At 46.7% G+C, this 19,723-nt stretch overlaps 1 protein-coding gene across 1 annotated transcript in view; it reads right to left on the bottom strand.

Annotated features, from left to right (window-relative positions):
* The window catches only part of LOC132502425 (forkhead-associated domain-containing protein 1-like), a 94,201-nt gene that overhangs the window by 4,071 nt on the left and 70,407 nt on the right, over nucleotides 1-19,723 (bottom strand). The window contains exons 7-16 of the mRNA XM_060118336.1: nucleotides 18,717-18,847; nucleotides 16,415-16,504; nucleotides 15,287-15,391; nucleotides 11,432-11,539; nucleotides 10,927-11,079; nucleotides 9,427-9,556; nucleotides 8,621-8,745; nucleotides 5,605-5,700; nucleotides 4,960-5,180; nucleotides 4,235-4,400 (exon numbers count right to left, since the gene is read on the bottom strand). Of these exons, the coding sequence (XP_059974319.1) occupies nucleotides 4,235-4,400; nucleotides 4,960-5,180; nucleotides 5,605-5,700; nucleotides 8,621-8,745; nucleotides 9,427-9,556; nucleotides 10,927-11,079; nucleotides 11,432-11,539; nucleotides 15,287-15,391; nucleotides 16,415-16,504; nucleotides 18,717-18,847 (1,325 nt within the window). The remainder of the gene's footprint in view (nucleotides 1-4,234; nucleotides 4,401-4,959; nucleotides 5,181-5,604; nucleotides 5,701-8,620; nucleotides 8,746-9,426; nucleotides 9,557-10,926; nucleotides 11,080-11,431; nucleotides 11,540-15,286; nucleotides 15,392-16,414; nucleotides 16,505-18,716; nucleotides 18,848-19,723) is intronic.

The raw sequence follows: 19,723 nt of genomic DNA, 5'->3' as shown, positions 1-19,723 counted from the left end.
TCACACCTTTCCATGGCACCCAAAGGCTCCAGGGAACCCCAGTTTGAACATTGCTGCAAAATTCCTTCCTGGATTAAGTTCCATCAGTGGGCAGCTGGGCACTGAAGGGCAGAGCCTGGCCCCTGTGCACCTGCTTTTCCTGAACTTTACTGAACTCACTGGGATGTGATGAAGGGGGTGGGGGAGGGTCTTTTTCTTTAGCCTTCTTCTATCTGTATGCTGCATAGGCCTGGCCACATGGTTCTACTTCATCATTGTGGGCGGAAGAGCACCACCCCAAGCCCCTCCCATCCCACGCTCCTCCTACACAACATCTACCAATTGTGGGGCTTCCCTGGTGGCGCAGAGGTTGAGAGTCCGCCTGCCGACGCAGGGCACACGGGTTCGTGTCCTGGTCCAGGAGGATTCCACATGCCGCGGAGCGGCTGGGCCCATGAGCCTTGGCCATTGAGGCTGCGTGTCCAGAGCCTGTGCTCCGCAACGGGAGAGGCCACAAGAGCGAGAGGCCCGTGTACAGGAAAAACAAACAAACAAGCAAACAAAACCACAAGTGGCACGGAGGAAGCCAGAATCTTGAGAATACCTGGGCCCAAGGAAATCTTGGAAGATAGTGAGTTAAAGAGAATAGTGAGGATAATGACGATGGTAGGAGAGCATGTATGCTTTGTGGTCCTATGTGCTAAGGCTTTTGTATACAAGCTCCCATTGGGAAGGCTACGAGCTAGGTGCCATTTTTATCCTCATCTTAAAGAAGAGGGATCTGAGCTAATTAAGCAGAGGGAAGGTTACGGGGTATTCCTGGCTGAGACCACAAGGCCAAGTGGTGGTCACGCCCCCAAGGCAGCACTTGATTGGCTGGAGATTTGATTGGCAGGAGAGCTGAGCGGCTTCTCCTGCCAGAAGCAGCCGGTGCCCTTCAGCCTTTCTTCCACTTCAAGCCCTGAGAAAGGGCTTGCGTGCTTCCCAAGTGGCAACTTCTGTGCATTTAAAAATTTCCTCTTGAAAATCCCAGCCTTAGCCCTTTCACAAAAGGTATCTGGGTCCTTTCTTGGCCGTGGCCCTAGTCGTATTCACCAAAGAGAAGAGCGCGTCCCTTAAGAGCTGGCGGCTTTGGGAGGACCAGGGAAGGCGTCAGCTGGCAGGAAGCTCCCTGAAAGAAATAGAGGAATCCCCACCCATCCATGAGCTGCCTATTCTTCCCCCTTAGACACGGGGCTTGTGATGTGCCAGGCACTGCAGGCATTTTGCCATTTAACCCTCCCACTGCCCCACGGAGTAGGCCCCTTGCTAACAGTTTTGGTTGCTTTGTTGAGGAACCTGCGATACAGAGGTCAAGCCACTTACTCAGGGTCATTCGGGGCAGCGGTGGGGCTTGACCCCTATTTGTTTGACTCCAAATCTGGCCTCTGAACTCTGAGAGACACTGCCGGCTTCTCGAGGGATGTGGGATGTGGATTCGAGTGGGCACGGCCTGGGCCGCGGTTCCCGTCCCTCTGCCACATGGACAGAGCCACAGGCCCAGTCGCTGTGAAGGCCCAGCATCTTATACCAAGTCTCATTTTCACAGCCAGAGATATTAGTGTGGAAATAGGACTTTTGATTCTTGAAAGGTCTGCTTGGTGAAGAGATGGTCAAACATTAAAACTACACACTCCAGGTTTTTTGGGGGGGGCAATTCTGAGGCTTAAGATGTGTAATTTCATCTCAGTGCTTCAACCTTGCCACCTCTGTGAACGGGTGAAGAGTTTCAAAGTTTTATACAGGAGGCTAAAAAACTAAGGCTCCTTGTGAAAATACTAAGTGTAAAACTTAGAAAAGAGGAATTCTACTTTCTGTTCATTTCTGCTTAAAGACAACGAAGATATACTCCCTGGAAGGAACGGATGCCAAGACAGATGTATACAAGTGCGCTTTAGGATCCAGCAAAACTTTAATATATATTATTGTTTTCTTCCTGACAAACAGGCTGGCATGTCCCTTGCATTGTGTATGAATGAGGCAGCCCATGAATAATGCATGTGAAGCCTGATTATGTAAATCCTCAGGTTTTCAGTACATGACAATGGCTTTTTTTGGGCCCTTCACTGTCCCATTCTGTGATCTGGTGTCTCTGCTTTGGGGCCTAGTCTGCCAAGCCCTGGGCGCGGGGGTGGGGGGCATGTCGGAGAGGGGTGAGCTCTCCAGAGGGCACATCAAAGGGAAAGTCACAACTCTGTCACTGGCCCAGCTCTCCCTGGCATTGCTTGGTGTGAAAGGAAACTGTCCTCTGCCTGAGCCAGCCCCATGACACACGCAGACTAAGGCCTGTGATGTTTAATTCACAGCAGTGAGCACTGGAAACACCACATCCAGGCTCCCTCAGAGCAGGACAGCCACTTTTCATTTCTGGGGCTCTAAGCCAGAGAGCCTGCTGTCTGGAAACCTATTGCCTGGAAGGTTCGCAGGATGGAGGGCAGGCTTCTGCAAGGAACTATCTGACCATCACCTCCTGGCTGAGGAGAAGGGCACCCTTCTATGACCTTGGCCTCCTTAGAGCTCATGCAAGCAACAAACACACACATACAAATACACACACATGCCAACACACAACACATACTCACATGTACACACATACACGCAAGCATGCGTGTACAAATACACAGCCCCAAGTCAGAAAGACTGGAGTACTATTCTGGCTACTCAGAAGAGCAAACCCAAATCTTTATCCTCAGAGAGCTTATTCCTCGGTGTATCCCTGGCACCTGGCAGAGCAATGAAAATCAGAATCGCCGCCTTTAAAAACACTCGGGCTGTTCACTCAACTGATTGTGGTCATCATTGCAGGAGGCAGGGAAGTCAGATCATGATGCTGGACACCCTTAAGCTCAGTACAGTGCTGTGGGTCACTTATGTCTCAATAAAACTGGTAGAAAAAAGAGTTATCTGGATAGAAAGAACAAGATAAAATACACGAATTATCAAAAGTTAAAAAAGTACAGACGAGCTAGACTATGAGTCTCAGAAAGCACTGTTCACAACAGCCAGGACATGGAAGCAGCCTAAATGTCGATGGAGGAGTGGATAAAGAAGATGTGGTACAAATATACAGTGGAATACTACTGAGCCATAGAAAAGAATGAAGTAATGCCATTTGCAGCAACATGGATGGACCTAGAGACTATCATACTATGTGAAGTATGTCAGACAAAGACAAATATCATATTATATCACTTATATGTGGAATCTAAAAAAAATGATACAAATGAGCTTATTTACAAAACAGAAAGAGACTCACAGACTTTGAAAACAAACGTATGGTTACCAAAGTGGAACTGTGGTGGGGAGGGATAAATTAGGAGTTTGGGTTTAACATATACACATTATTATATATAAAATATGTAATCAACAAGGACCTACTGTATAGCACAGGGAACTCTACTCAATATTCTGTAATAAGTTATATGGGAAAAGAATCTGAAAAAGAATATATATATGTATATGTATAACTGAGTCACTTTGCTGTACACCTGAAACTAACACAACTATGTAAATCAACTATACTCCAATATAAAATAAAAATTAACTTAAAAGAAAGAAAGTTTAAAAAAATAGAGGCAAGCTAGACTATGAGTCTCCGAGAGGTTAAGCTAACACATATATATGGAATCTAAAAAAAAAAAAAAAAAAAAAGAAGTTTCTGATGAACCTAGGGGCAGGCCAGGAATAAAGACACAGATGTAGAGAATGGACTTGAGGACATGGGGAGGGGGAAGGGTAAGCTGGGACGAAGTGAGAGAGTTGCATGGACATATATACACTACCAAATGTAAAATAGATAGCTAGTGGGAAGCAGCTGCATAGCACAGGGAGATCAGCTCAGTGCTTTGCGACCACCTAGAGGGGTGGGATAAGGAGGGTGGGAGGGAGACGCAAGAGGGAGGGATCTGAGGATATACGTATGCATATAGCTGATTCACTTTGTTACACAGCAGAAACGAACACCACACTGTAAAGCAATTATACTCCAATAAAGATGTTAAAAACATAAAAAAAAGCTGCCTGAAGTCACACAGTAAATGGCAGAACAGGAGTCTAAACCTAAGTCTGCCTAATGCTAAAGCTATTCTGCCACCTTCCTTTGCAATGAGCGAATGCATTCTGTGCTGCCTGGATCCCACCGGGACCTCAGCTCGCTGTTTCTAAAGGGAGCTGAGGGGCAGCCTCAGAGGCTCTGCTCCGAGCAGGGGACTCCCACCTTCTGCTGCCTGATCGCCCTGGTGACCCTCTTCTCCTGGTGCAGCCGCTCTTCCATGTGCACCAGGGCCTCCTTCAGCAGCGCCTTTCCTTCGGCCTCTTTGGAGATGTCGTCCTTCAGCTTTGCCACCTGTGACTGGTACATCTGAACTGACACTTTGCTCTGCCTGAGCACACAGGGGAGACAAAGTCTCTTTTCTCCTCATCTTTCTCACTCACCACCAATGCTCCCGACCTGGGAGATCCTCAGAACACTTCCATGTATGCCTGGCTTTGCGGTTTCCTTACAAGTGGGGGGAAGGCTGAAGATGTGGGGACTAGAGGGCAGAATAAATAGCCCATTGGCTGTGGATGTGCAGCATGAAGGGGGCAACGGTTATGCTACCAGCCCCTCCCAATTTCCCAGGGAGGGTGGGGGAACGGATACCACTGAAAATAGGATGGAATTATGAAAAGCACACACATGGTGAAACATCAGACACATTTATAAAAGGTGCACCTTATTCCTTAACAGTAGGGTACTTTAACTGCTGCTTTCTTGCCCAGAGACTTGCGTCCATCAAGCCCTGAGTCACCATCCCACCCCCCCACGCCCCCCCCCACCCCCCCCCCCGCCCACAGCAAGGCCTCTGTCCTCTTGTCCTGGTCCCTACGGGTCTGTAGCTGCACCGAGGTTTAGCCTGGAGAATGGAGGCCTGGGCCTTTTGCCGGAGACATGGGCCATACTTGAGCTGTGCAATGTCCTTCTCGTATCGTCTCAAAAGCTCTTCTTTTCTCTGCAGCTGGTTCTTAAGTAGGGTGATCTTATCAAACACCAGGTACAGGTCTATTTGTCGAAGCTGGTAGACACTCTCCCTCTCTTTTGGGGAGAGGTGTTTCATGGACACGTGACCTGACATACCTTGGATGTTCATCAAAGTCCCGAGGGTTTTGCTCATGTCCATGTACTACGAGAAAGCATTTCGCAGGTAAGAGGCCTGGCCCAAGACCGCTGGTGGCCACTTTGAGGAGGCAAACGTCCAATTGTGTTTCATTCATTTTCTGCAGTTGCAGAGAAGAAACACATGCTTTGCAAATGAGTGCATTTGGGGTTTTTAGTACGACTTTCATTTTCCCCCGCATCCATTTACACTAGGCCTTTTTGAGAATTGGGGGGAAGTGGGGAGGGGGAATGACAACAGACATAAACATTCATTCTTACTACCCAGTCTTGCAAGGGATTGGGCTCTGCAATTTCCAGCCCATGCTGGGATAGGAGATGGGTCTCGTGGAGCTACTGTAACAACTAAACATGTATGTGGAGTTGATGTTTAAACTATCTGCAGGGCACGCAGGTTTGGACAGGAGGGGACTGATGCTGGGTATACCTACCAGCTTTTCACTAAGATCTAAAGCGTCAGCCACATCCATTTTCCTTAACTTCTCAGAGACCATGATGGACCCTGGGCTGGAAAGGCCATTTTGAGGCTGAAATAAAAAAAAAAAAAGAAGAAAAACTCTCTTGGCATTCCATTATGATTTTCTACATCCAGAAGAATAACCCAAACAATAATGGAAGAACTGGAAAGATACTAAAGAATAATTTGAGAGAGTTAATTTTTTTAACATCTTTATTGGAGTATAATTGCTTTACAATGGTGTGTTAGTTTCTGCTGTATCAAAAAGTGAATCAGCTATACATATCCATATATCCCCATATCCCCTGCCTCTTACGTCTCCGTCCCACCCTCCCTATCCCACCCCTCTAGGTAGACACACAGCACCGACCTGCTCTCCCTGTGCGATGCAGCTGCTTCCCACTAGCTATCTATTTTACCTTTGGTAGCGTGTGTGTGTATATATGTCCATGCCAAGAGAGTTGGTTTTAAATCCAGTCTGACTCTGTGAACTGCTTTCTTTATGACTGTGTTCCTACCCCTTCAGAGCACGACTGCCTTTGAAATGATGCATCACTTGTGCCGTTCTTTGGCCACCGTCTCGTCTGTCTTCCCTTTAGGCCAGTGGTTCTCAACCGGGGGTGACTCTGTCCACCCTACCCCCTCCAGGACATTTAGCAATGCCTGGACACATTTGTGGTTGTCATAATTGCTGCTGGCGTCTAGTGGGTAGAGGACAAGGATGCTGCTAGACACCCCACGATGCATAGGGCAGTCTCCCAAACAAAGAGTTACCTGGCTCAAAAAATCAGTACCGCTGATGTTGAGAAGACAAGCTCCAGAAAAATGGGGACCATGCGGCTTTTGCTCACTATCTCCCTCCTTGTGCCCAGCATGGCACCTGGCACCGAGTGGTGCATAGTGGGCATGTTTGTTGAATGAACGAATGAAGGTTAAGTGGAAAATGGCCTCCCTCCTTTTGATTAAAGGAATCTCATTTCTGTGCAGCAGAAACCATACCCTCACAAAATTTGGCCCAACCTTCTCCTAGCTCGGGAACCTGGTGGGTGGGCATCACTTCAGACCCTTTCCAGAGACAATGCAGATAGTGTTTGCAGCTGCATCTCCCTAAGACCCCAACCAGCCAGCTGGCTGCTGGAAGCCCAAATGACTGCATGGAATGGCCACCAGTCTGAATAGTTTACCCGAACTGAACGACTACAAATAACCATAATAAGCCTCCTTAAAAAATAAATTGGCTTTTAATGCTTGCCATGAGCATCTCTTAGCCCTAGCATTTGTTGGCACTACCCTGAAACCCTCTGAGATTAAAAACAAAACAACTAAAAAACTATAATGGCCCCCAAAGTGACTGTGATAGATAAGAGTGGACATATTTGTCTATGTATCTATGGAGATGAGAATAAAAGAGGGTATCTGAAGATGACAATAAACCGGGCAGATCTGCTGCAAAAAGAACCTGAGATGCTGCTCAGTGTCTTCAGCTACCCTGAGCTGCATCCTCTGTACCTCTCCAGACGCCCCCTCTTTTCCTGAGGGGAGGGTCACTAAGGAAGAGCCTGGGCTACAGGATCCAAGCACACAGTCCCCACCCGGTCTCTGCAGGCTAGCAGACACACCACCAGGGACACACCCCTGGTGTGTCTTCAATCATTATTCTGTGACCTTGGGTGAGGTACTTGACCTCCTGAAGCCTTCATTTTTCTTATCTGTTAAATGGGGACAATAAGAGTAACTATGACACAAGGCTGCTACGATGGTTCAATGACATAAGGCATGGAGCCGGCTGAGCTCAACGCCTGGCACACAGTAAGCAGTTCACAAATGTCAGCTATTCTTCCTCCTGCTCTTTCCTTTAATTACTGCCAACCTTGGAGGATTGAGAGTTAGGAGGTTTCCTGCTCTGTGGTGTCAGTGGTGGGATGAGGGCTTGTTGCCAAGGAGAAGGTCTTTGAAGCAGGACCATCAGGACGTGAGATCCAGCTGAGCTCCCCACCTGGAGACGGTCCCTCTACTCCCAACCTCAGAGAAGGAAGGTTCGATTTTATCAGGAAGACCAACATGTTTCTGAAGACTCACATCTCTAGACGTGTGAGCAAATGTCTAGAAAAATTGTAGGAGAAAATGCTGGTACGGATAGGATGGCTTTATTATGTTTTCCAAAAGCTGGTTTAGACCAGCTGCCGCAGCAAGCCACGCTGGCCTGAGCTGTCCATTGTCACGTGTCAGTCAAACACCCGATCAAACATCCATTTAGGACACAGGGCACCTTCAACCTAACAATCAAATTACTTCTGAAAATCCTGGAAAACACAAACTATGCTCCCTAAGAAAGGAAGGTTTTCTTGGATAATACTCTTTAAATACTGTTTGACAATAATAACTATCATCTCTTAAAGTACTCGCTATGAGCTAGGCACTGGGATAAGCACTTTACATAATGATCTCCTTTAATTTTTCCATCCGCATTTTACAGCTGGGAAATTGAAGTCCCAGAAAGGTTAGGAGGCTGCCCAAGGTCACAGAGCTTGCAGAGCTGGGATTAGGACACAGGTCTCTGATTCTAGAACTTGTGTCTTCTTAATCATCATGGCTCCCTTCTGCTGCCCTTTATGTGTTCATGTTTTTCAGTTTATAGCAAAAAGCAAATGTTAGGCAAGCTCATGACATACTGTTGTACATTAGCTTGTTGGATATTTCTGCAGAATATCACATGTGATGTGAAAAGGAGGGCCCAGAGATTGACCAGGCCAGCATCAGTGCAATGCTATATCATGCTGTACATGATGGGAAGCCGCCTTTCTATTCAAACATTGGATCGCTGGTACGGCCAGGCACCGATCAGTCCATACAGGTGCCAGCCCATCAGGGAGGACCTGGCCTCGAACCAATGATGTATACAGTGGTGCCAGGGCACACGGCTAGTGTCTGTCCTCATGCCCACCCTCCCCATGTGTCAGTCAATGCAGAGACAAAGTTTCTTTGGTTACCGTTCGGGTCTCTACTCTTGAAAAAGTTGGCAAGTCAGGTTTTGCATCCAATATTTTCCGAATATTTTTTTCCATCCCGAAGGTCTTTAAGTCTAGAAATGATCCATCCATGTGGTCCTTGTGATCTATAAAAGAAAAAGTTTACACTCAAAGGCTCAGGAAGAAGTTACTGCATGTAAAAGTCACAGCTGCTATTTACTGGACACTTACCACAGGCCAGTACTAATGAGCTCACCATCCTCCCTTGGCAGGTTGGTCATTGAGGCCCAGAGAGGTGAAATGACTTGTCCAAGGCCACACAGCTCGTATGAGGCTGCAGCCTCCCAGGGCTGGGGCACTGAGGGGAAACCTTTGGCCACAGGTGTGAGGACGGACTTGAACCCAGGCTTCTGTGTCCTAGCCCAGGGCTCCACCCAGCAGCAAGCTTGGCTTCTTGAAAGCCCTATTCCCTCTAAACAGGGTATTTATCCTGGGAAGTTCCCCAAGGTTGGTCCTTGCACAGCATCCGTCTATGAAAAAGTTTCCACTGGGCCACAGTGAAATAAGAAAAAGAAGGACAAGGTTCTGAGTTTTTCATGAAATCCTGTTTATTTAATATCAAGGCCTGCTCTTGACTCTGAGCTCATGCCTACACATCTATTTTTTTTTCCTGCCCATCTTTTTTTATAACTATTTTTTTTAGTTATGAAATGATGGGGATAGAAGATGGTGGTCCTGGCAAATTGGTTAGTCCCTAAAGTGAACCCTCAAGTCTGGGGTCCACGGTTCTCAGCACAGAGTGGGTGACTAGGCAGGAGGAAACTTACTTGACAAGCAGGCCTTCTCAAGTTCTTTAATTCGTGCACGAAGCTCAGATAAAGCCTCTTTCTGACGCTGAATGACTTCCTCATGTCGGGACCCTTTGCACTTGGCTCCTAGATCACTGAAGGACTGCTCCTGTGGCCGGAAGGGTGAGGACAGCAGCTTTATCAGTGATCACAACCTCCCTCTCTTGTATTTGAAGAAACATGAACAAATCATGGATTAGCAGAAACCCTGTCACTTACTTAGTACCTTGGAAAATATCATTACAGGGCTTCAGCAGAGAAGGAATTTAAAAATTGCATTTCGAATACAAAGTCACATCAAGGAAGATTTCCAACTTTCCTACCTACTTAGCATCACTATAAATAAGAGATCCCCCCTATGTTCCCTCCCCATGTTTTATTTCTTTTTTTCTTCTAATCTTCTTGTAAGCTTGGGTTTCCACTTGTTGTCATTCTGGTCTCATCTCTGAACAATCACATCAAATTTGCTCCTGGAGGGGCTTTTTTTTTTTTGCCGGCACCATGCGGCATGCGGGATATTAGCTCCCTGACCAGGGATCGAAACCGTGCCCCCTGCAGCGGAAGCACAGAGTCTTAACAACTGGACCGCCAGGGAAGTCCCTGGAGGGGCATTTTTTTTTTTTTTTTTTTTTTTTTGGTACGCGGGCCTCTCACTGTTGTGGCCTCTCCCTTGCGGAGCACAGGCTCTGGACGCGCAGGCTCAGCGGCCATGGCTCAGGGGCCCAGCCACTCCGCAGCATGTGGGATACTCCCAGACCGGGGCATGAACCGGTGTCCCCTGCATCTACAGGCGGACTCTCAACCACTGTGCCACCAAGGAAGCCCCAAATGGTTCTTATCGGCCAACTTGGGGAAAACCTTCTTCTAAGACTTTGTGGCTGAAAATGTAGTCTGCAGAGCTGTGCTATCGGTACCAGCTGGGAGCTGGTCAGAAATGCAGAATCCCAGGCTCCCCCCACCCGAGACCTGCTGAGGCAGAATCTGCATTTTAACAACATCCCCATATGATCCGTGGACACCTTTGAGTTGAGAGGCACCATTGTAAACTATCCTCTAATTGGCTGGTTTCTGGAAAAGTAAGTAGCCGTTTTGGCCATGTGTTTCCCCTGATATGCATGAAGAGAAAGCAAAAGACTGAAATACAATTGGTTGGTCTTGCACACACTTAGACACAAACCAGGACCCGCAGTAACGACTGGGATTTGTATCAATAAAATCAGCTGCGGTATATAAACAAAGTACCATTTCTAGACATTTCAATAACCTTGCCTCTTCAAGTTGATCTTCAAGTTGATCTCTGAGTTTTGGGATTCAAGCTTCATGTTAATTCCTCCTACATCATTCACCGTCTTTAATTAATTTAGCTCCCAACAAGGAGTTGCTGAGATTCCTCCATCTGAGTACGTTCCCTCTGTTTCTCATAGGAAAGCCCATTTCATCAGTTTCCAGTAGTAAAGCGAAGGACGGGGACCACCTTACCGATTTCTCTTCCATTAGCCGTTTGACTCTGGCTTTCAGCTTCTCCTCTTGCTGTAGCCTTTCCTTGGTCAGCTTCTCCTTCTCTGCCAGATGCTGCCGTAACTGTTCTTGCAGCAAATACTGCTGAGTTTCCCGAGAACTGTTGATCTTCATCTGAAATGAGGGGAAGGGAAACTGCAGCTGATGGGGGACAGGACTAATGCAGGAGTCATTTGCACTACCTTTGGGGGTGGGACAAAGGTTCACGAAACTTTCTTCAAAACACAGAAAAACGATGCTTAGCTTAGTAACTAATAGCGAAGTAGTAGAGCATCGTGGTTAAGAGCTCAGACTCCAGATCTAGATAGAATCTCAGCTCTAGATCTTTCTAGACACTTCTTCGTATAGCAAATAAGCGGGTGAACTAAGGCAGGCCATCTTCCTCCTCATTCATGCCTGCCGGCCGCTTGGGTGCGGGATTCCGTGGAGAGCACGGGCCCGTGAAGGGGCTCTGCAGCACGCCTACCTGACCTACTACCCTTTCCAAATGGGCTTTAATGAGGTTTTCTCTGTTCCTCATTTCTTGCAGCTGAAGCAATTTCCTTCTGGAATCCTCCCGAAGCTTCTCTTCAACCTGAAAGGATGATGAAACCGAGGGCTTGCTGCTAATGTGATCATCATGCCCTCTGGGGAAACTCTTCTGGGGGGTGCTAATGGCAGTGGGGGAGTCCCTGAGGGGTAGGGACAGCTGCAGCCCAGCAGCACGGGTCACAGGCATGCACAGGGTAGCGGCAGACTCACAGGGAGTTGCCCCTTATGGGAAAGGGCCCAGCTCTGCACCCGGGGCTCAACTATGTTCTACCGCACACTCCCATCCCAGCTCGGTCCCTAACAAGCCGTACGACACTGGGAAAGTTATTTCACTGCTCCGTGACTCAGTGTCCTCATCTGTCCAATGGGGATGATGATACTAGTATCACTGCATAGAGTTATTGTGGGGATTCAATGTTTGGAAGAGTGCTTAAGGGCTCTGTGAGTGTGTTAAGTACTGTTGTAACCTATGAAAGGTGGACGGGAATGTCCGCCGTACAGTCTCGTTCTAATAACTCGTGATGGATACTTGGAAATGTTATGATTGGGTTTATTATCATAACTGTTTGTCGTTACCACTTTGAGCACACTCACTGGTGGTAACCTCTATGGAGGCTTGCTAAAGCAATGTCTATTAAGAATTGCAGCCTGCAAAGGAAGGCATTTAAAGTGGAGAAGCTTGCCTACTTTTCCCCCCTTGCTTGGGTAACAGTCAACAAACGGTAAGCTTGGGAGTGCTTCACGCTACCCTTGGCTGGCCTGTGTAGGCCTCGCAGCTGCTCAGTTCTTAGATGCACCTGCTGAGCCCTGGGCCCTGGCACTAACAGGAAATGAGGCAAACTCTCGTAAATAAATGGAAAGTGTTTGTGCTGAAACAAATACACAGGCTCTTTTTTTAGGGATCTGAAGAGGGGGATCACAGGGATGTAATAAAAGACCCAGAAAAGCCCTTAAGAGCTTTCTTCTGAGTAGTGTGGTCCAGTGGAAGAGCCTCTGCCCAGCTCTGTTACCTTGGAAAAGTCATCTAAGCTCTCTGGGCCTGAGTTTTCTCCCACGTCTAAACATGCTCTGACTTCTATGTCAGCAGCCTTTTTCATGTGCTGCAAAAGCCAAGTCCAGCCTTGGACTCTGCCGTTGTCTGTGCTCTGCATGAACAGCCCCCGTTCCCGTCCCAAAGCCTCAGAGTCACCTTCAACAGCCGCCCTGCTCCCTCTCTCACACTCGGGGGTCTCACGCCTGTCCTCCAACCCCTCTCACATGCAAGCTGGACTGTGACAGCTGGCCTCCTCGCCTCGAGTTTAGTTTCTTCCAGTGCAATCTTAACGGTACTGTGAGAGTTACCCAGCTGTAAGGCAGCTCTGTCCAACAGAACTTTCTGCAATGGTACAGGTACTCTGAGCGAGGCTGTGTTGTCTAATACGGCAGCCACCAGCCACATCTGGGGATCGAGCACTCGAAATGGGGCTGGTGTGACGGAGGAACTGAACTAACAATTTTACTTAATTTTCATTAATTTCAGTGTAAACAGTAGCATGTGGCTGTTTGCTACGCCAGGGTCACTGAAGTCAGACGAACCTGGAGTCAGACAAAACCGACTGTTCCATTGGGCTAGTTACTTTACTAGTAACTAGTAGCCTTGACTTTCTCATCTGTAAAATGGAGAGGATGATTTCTAGATCACAGCGCTGTTGTGAAGATGAAGAGATGAAATGTTCAAGGAAACGCCTAGTACGTGAGAAATTGTAACTATCATTTTCACCCTGATTACTGTCCACGAATGTCATTGCATCAGTCACTTGTTCAGAAGCCTTAGTAGCTCCCCACTGCCTGTGTGGTACAGAGCCCAAGCACCTGAACTAAGGCAAAACACCAAGCCAGGGATTCAAGAAGCCCCTATGAACTCTGAACGAGGTAAATAAAACTGAATCCACACCTAGATAAACCATAATAAAACTGCTGGAAATCAAGGGAAAAGACAATCTTAAAAGCAACCGGAGAAAAAGACAGATTATGCCAAGGTACAACAGTTAGGCTTACAGATGACTTCTAAATAGAAATAATAGGAGCCACAAGACAATAGTGACATATCTAATGCTGTATCTAATGTGCTGAAAGAAAAGAATTGCCATTGTAGAATTCAATACGCAGTCAAATGTGTTTTAAGAATGAAGGTTAAATATACATCTCCAGACAGACACACAGGCACATCTGAGAATTTGCCATCAGCAGAGCCACAATGAGGGAAAACATTAAAGGCTATTCTTCAGACACAAGAAAAATGAACCCAGGTGGGTGATCAGAGATGCAGAAAAGACGAGCAACAGTAAGGGTCATGTGTGGATATGATACTGACTATAGCAAAACCCTAATAATGTCCTGTGGGGTTTCAAGTATCAAGAGGAGTTTAGAACATGACAGCAATGGCTTATAAACCTGGAGGGGGTCAGTGAAGTGAAGGTGCTTGAAGCTCACGGCACTGTCCAGGAGAAGGGCAGGATCACCAACTACTAGTGCCTCTGGGGAAGTGAAGAACGCAGGGCTTCCCTGGTGGCGCAGCGGTGGAGAGTCCGCCTGCCGATGCAGGGGACGTGGGTTCGTGTCCTGGTTCGGGAGGATCCCACATGCCGCGGAGCGGCTGGGCCCGTGAGCCATGGCCAATGAGCCTGTGCGTCTGGAGCCTGTGCTCCGCAACGGGAGAGGCCACAACCGTGAGAGGCCCGCGTACCGCAAAAAAGTAAATAAATAAATAAATAATGCATATTGTAGTCTTCAGGATGACTACTAAGAGAATAGTAGAAGAGTGAAAAACTTAATTAATGTGTGAGTTTGGTGAGTCAAGGATGAATGCTATTGTCTTACTATTACTAAAAGAAGAGTAAAAAAGTGAAATATTTCCAAGCTAATAGAGGGGGAAAGTGGAATAAGAGAAAACAATCCACGCAGAAGGAGGCAAGAAAGGAGAGAAAAAGGAACATAGCACAGATGGTACAAATGGTATTGAGCAAGAAGGTAGATTTAAACCCCAGTACACGAGTAATTACATAATATAAATGGACTAAAATTCAAAGATTGTCAAACTGGATTTTGTAAAAATGATACGCTATTTGAAGGCATATGTCTAAACCTTAAGACAAAAATTGACAGAGAACATATGAAAAAGATATGGTATGAAAACTCTAACCAACAGAAAGCCAGTGATGAAGCTAAATGACAAAGGAGACGTTAAGGAAGAAACACTACTAGAGATGAAAAGGGACATTTCATGATGATCTAAAGTTTTGCTCTACAGGAAGTATTAGGATTCTAAATTTAGATGCACCTAGTAACACAGCCTCAAAATATATAAAGCAAACATCGTTCATATTAAAAGAAGAAACACTCAAATTACAAACATATTGAGATTTTCAAAAACATTCTCAATGATGGAACAAAAAGACAAAAAAAATCAATATGAGAATTTAAGTTGGAACAACATCATTGGCAAACTTGATTTAATGGATCAATTCTTTCTTAAATAATTTCACAATTAAGATTTGAAGGCAGTCTAGGGTAGTGGTTACACACAGGAGCTTTGGAGTCAGGCAGACCTGGATTCAAGTTCTGCCACAACTACTTTATGCAAGTGAACTTGGATAACTTCCTTCACCTCTGTGAGCCTCAGTTTTCCCAACTGTAAAGTGGGGTTAATACCAGTATAGACCGCATGGGGTCATTGTGAGGATGAACAGAGATGATGCAGGTGGAGTGCTTGCCCCAGAGTGGTTCCCAGGCCGACCTGTCCCTGCCATACCTTGCTCTTTTCCTGCAGCATCATAGAGATCAGGCTCTGCTCGGTACTGCTCCTTTTCAGCTCCACCCTGAGCTTCCTCATTTCTTTTTCCATGTCCTGGATTTGCTGAAAGAGTTCCAACAACAGGGAAGTCAACTTCACAGCTCATTTCATCCGGTTCATTAAGGCAGAAACCTAGTCTGGGATTCGCTTCATTCCTTCACTTGGGGGACAATTCCACATCTTTGAGGCAAAGTAGACTTTCTTTCAACGGATGCAATGAAAGGGCTGGGTGAGGGAAAATTTGAGTTTCTTTTGAAGATCAGCATGGATCCTGGATTAAACAGTACAAGATACCTATCCACTCATTAGAATCTCTTTCCTTGGGGTATATTTTTGAGTTCAATCTAAATAAGGGCTGTTTGGAAGACACAATGGGCACCGTTTGGAAAAAAAGAACAATGACACTTTTCTTTTTTCTCAGTTGAGGCAGAGAAGTGTGCTCCTGACAGAGAGAAGAACACACGTCTCCTGCCCCCGTCCCAGGCACCGTCCTTCCCAATGGATGGAAAACGTATGCCTGGTGATGTGCACGAGGGTTTGGGCTGGTATAGGGGGTGAACATTTACATTTAGTGGTCATCTTTTCATTGTGTTAATTTTTATGTTCACCTTCCATACAAGGCCAGTGATACAGTTGCTTTTTAGTTTGTTTTTACGAATTGTTGTAAAATTGAATGTATTTAAGTAAAAATACTTCAAGAAGAGTTGTGTTAATAACAGTGCTCAGGGCTGTGATAAAACTTGTGACAGTGGATCATGAAAGTCTGGGCATCACAAGTCCAGGGGTAGGGACCGCGGTGAATTTCTAGCAGCATACGGTGGCCACCTCCCGTCCCTTTCCCCAGGGGAAACCTGATGAGGGGCCTTGAGCCAACTGCCCAGAAAATCTGGGGAGTGTGTGTTTTCCATGGTCTTTTCACCCATCTCTTTGAGGCTAGCAAATCAAAGAATTAGGAGACTACAATAACAAACACCCAGAAAGCCCCAGAGCTTGTGCTAGCTAATGGGCCAAGGAACCCCTCCAAAACCCTCAAGGCCACAATCTAGGCTTTCAGTGGACACCTAGGGGTCAGGAGGTTCAACGCACGGTTTTGCAGAGTTTTAACTCTTTCTCTTGGGCTTCCCACTTCTCCTTTTGGGCATCTTCCTTCTGTAACTCTTCTTTCAGCACTGAGCACTGGGGAGAAAAAGGACAAGGCCAGGGGGCTTGGCTGGGGGTCCCAAGTACCTGTGTTCATGCCCAGGAGTGTTTCCTGCTGTATAACCCAATCACACCTCTGAATTCTGAGAGGCGAGACCATTTATGTGATGGGAGCACGGGATCCTGCAGTCGTTCCCAGTTCACCCCTCTCATGAGTTCTGAGGAATAGAGCGTCTAAATTCCTCTTCAAAAGCCAGCAAACTTCACCACAGGGGAAAGTGTCTGGGTACTTAGGGTGCAGGAATTGGGATATTTTCACGCTGTGACCAGTGAGGGTGGAAGGGGCCGAGCCAGTGAGCCCAGATCCATCTTAGGGCTTTTGTGCAGGTTGCATCTCAAAGACACAACTGCCCTGACTGGTGTGGAGGGGTAAACGGAGCTGTCTTGCCCGAGGGCGGCTTGGCAACAGGCATTAAGGGCATAAGGATGGATGTGCCTTCTTTTGACCCAGCAATTCCCACTTTAGGAATGTACCTTAAGGACAATGACTGGAGAAATAAGTAAATCTGTAGTTTCAAGGATGCTCTTCACAGAATTGTCAGTAACAGTGGAAGAAAAAAAAAAGAGGAAACAACCCAAGTGTTGTTTAGAACAGCAGACCACTTTATAACACTGGGTACATCCAGGAGAAAGTATGTAGCTTTTAAGATGAATGATAAGAACATTGCTTTATTAGAATGGGAAAATAATCAGTATTTAAAAATTTAAAAAATGTGCATAGTATAAATTCACTATAAAATGATTGATTGATTTCTAGGCAATATATAGAAACAAGACTGGAAAAACAGACATGAAAATATTAACACTGATTTCTCAAGGTAGCATTTCCTCTGCTCTCTTTTTACTTTTCCTTTTCAATGTCATCTACTTATTTTTCTAAAATTAACACACATGATGTATGCCATTAAAAAAAAAGGCATCTCAAATGTTCACAAGAGCAGTACCCTTGGTGGTGACGAGCCCTTTTGCTATTGGCCCGCACAGTCTAGAGGAGAAGGGACCTCATTCCAAGGTCAACGAGGAAGGGGAAACGGGGACATAAATCATCCAAATGCACTTCAGGAGGTAGAAGAGCCAAGCAGGTGCTGTCTTTGCAGATTCCTTCTACTTAGCACCAGCTCTTCATCCCCTTCCCGTCCCCAACAGAGACACACCCCCCACATAAAACAGCTATAGCACATGCCTGGGAAGACACTCTGCTTGGGAGAAATGAATGCAGAGGGCTTGGCCAGGCAGCTGACCTCGGGCAGAGGCAGAAGAGCACAACTAAAACCAGCCTCCCACTACTCGGAAAACGATTTTGTCATCCCCATTTCACAGATGGGGAAATGGAGGCCAAATAAGTTACAATAAAAGAAAGCTCTGGGGTTGGACCCTGGTCTGTCTGATCCCAAAGCTCATGCAGTGCCTTTCACCAGCTCCAAACTGGGTATGGTACTACGTACCAGGTATTACTTATAGTGCCTTTTCCTTGGAACCTCAAGATCTGTTCTCACCCCACCCCCATGCAGACCTAGCTATCAGGTAGCCTCTGGGAATCTCTAAGTTGCCACCTGAGATGAAAGCTTTGAGGTTTTACCTTGACTCACAGAAACAGGCACATCATGCAAATACTGAGAAATCTTATCCTATAGAGTCAGGATTCTAAAGTTAGCATTGAAGGCAAGATTTGCAAATAGTCAAAGTTACATGTAAAAAGCTCTTTGCTTGCCTACCACATTCATCTTCCATAGAGACATTCTACACACTAAAGTCTAAGGAAGAAATGAGAGTCTGCGTGTTTGCATCTGGATCTTCAAACATTCTGCTTTGAAGACAATTATGAGAACCAGTGGTGCTGGGACCATGATGCAGCCGTGTGGTCATCCTTGCTCACAGAGAGATCGTATTCTGTTTAATATTAAACTTTGCAATGGCAGTATATGCTCATAGGTGTGTTTGTTCCTGGGATTAAACAAACTAATTTATAATAGGGGTTAGAAAATGTTTGCTGGATTTGAAAATCTATTATGCTTATTCTGAGCCACATACATGCTGTCCTTTGAAAGGCTTCAGAGAAGTTGGCCACGTGCCCAGCAGCTACCCTCCCTGTGTCCTTGGGCACTGGCCTCATCTCACCACCGTGTGTCATGTGACTCCACTGTGTCTGCTTTTCACAGCTACAATTTGCTGATGACCCGACACTCACCCTGGAGCTGAGGGCTTCGAGCTGGTGATCCTTTTCTTTGTTCTCACTTTTCAGTTGATTCACCTCCTGTTGTAGTTGTTGAACTTGACCATCCTTTACTAACACGTCTCTTTGCAAAGATGACACCATCTCTGTAAAAGAACCAAACCAAACCAAAACAGAAGACTCATGGAGGTCAAAGAGGCAGGAAGGACTATTGGCAACACCATGGCTGTCAGCCAACGTTCGGACAAGACCTTCCAAGCCTGGGCCACCACCGGTGCCCGCCTAGACCTGGGGAGGATTTTTGCAAGGGTCCCAGAGCAGGAATGGGAATGAGAGCAAAGTCCACGGAACAGGGTTTGAGGCTTCAGTGAGAATGAGGGGCGGTCAGCAGCAGCGAGAGGAGAAGCCTTTAGGGGCCCCTTGTGGGCACAAGCCAGGCAAAGCTGGGAGGAGAGGCCACACCATGGGCCTGGGGAACAAAGGCCCAGCACAGGAAAGGTCCACAATTCTTCTCCAGAGGCCAGGAGACGGGCCTGTGGCAGAGGGCACTGCTGGACGCTATTGATGGGGTGGTTGGTTTCACAGTCCTCTGAGTTTGGACCCCTCTCTACCACTTATTAACTTGGTGGTCTTGGACAAGCTATTTCACCTCCCACTGTCTGTCCCACACAGAGTTATTGTAAGGGTCAAATGAGACGGTATGTCCCAAGAACACAAAGTGGCTAAATTATTTTTGTTCCATGGCGCCTATTATTTTTCTCGGCAGCCAGCTTCCAAAATGTCCCCAATGATTCCTGCCGCCTAGAATTCATGCCCTCTGTAGCCCCTCCCACCCTGAATAGGGCTGCCAGGGGAACCAATATGATACTGTGGAAATGACGGACTGTTTCCTCTCAGGCTGGGTCATAAAAGACACTGTGGCCTCCTCTTTGCTCCCTCTTGAATCACTCACTCTGGGGGAAGCCAACTGCTGTGTTGTGAGGACACTCAAGCAGCCCTAGAGAGAAGCATGTGTGCTCAGG

Source organism: Mesoplodon densirostris, chromosome 2 (genome assembly GCF_025265405.1).
Source record: "Mesoplodon densirostris isolate mMesDen1 chromosome 2, mMesDen1 primary haplotype, whole genome shotgun sequence".
Taxonomy (NCBI): Eukaryota; Metazoa; Chordata; class Mammalia; order Artiodactyla; family Ziphiidae; genus Mesoplodon; species Mesoplodon densirostris.
This window is presented reverse-complemented; position numbering and strand designations above follow the sequence as displayed.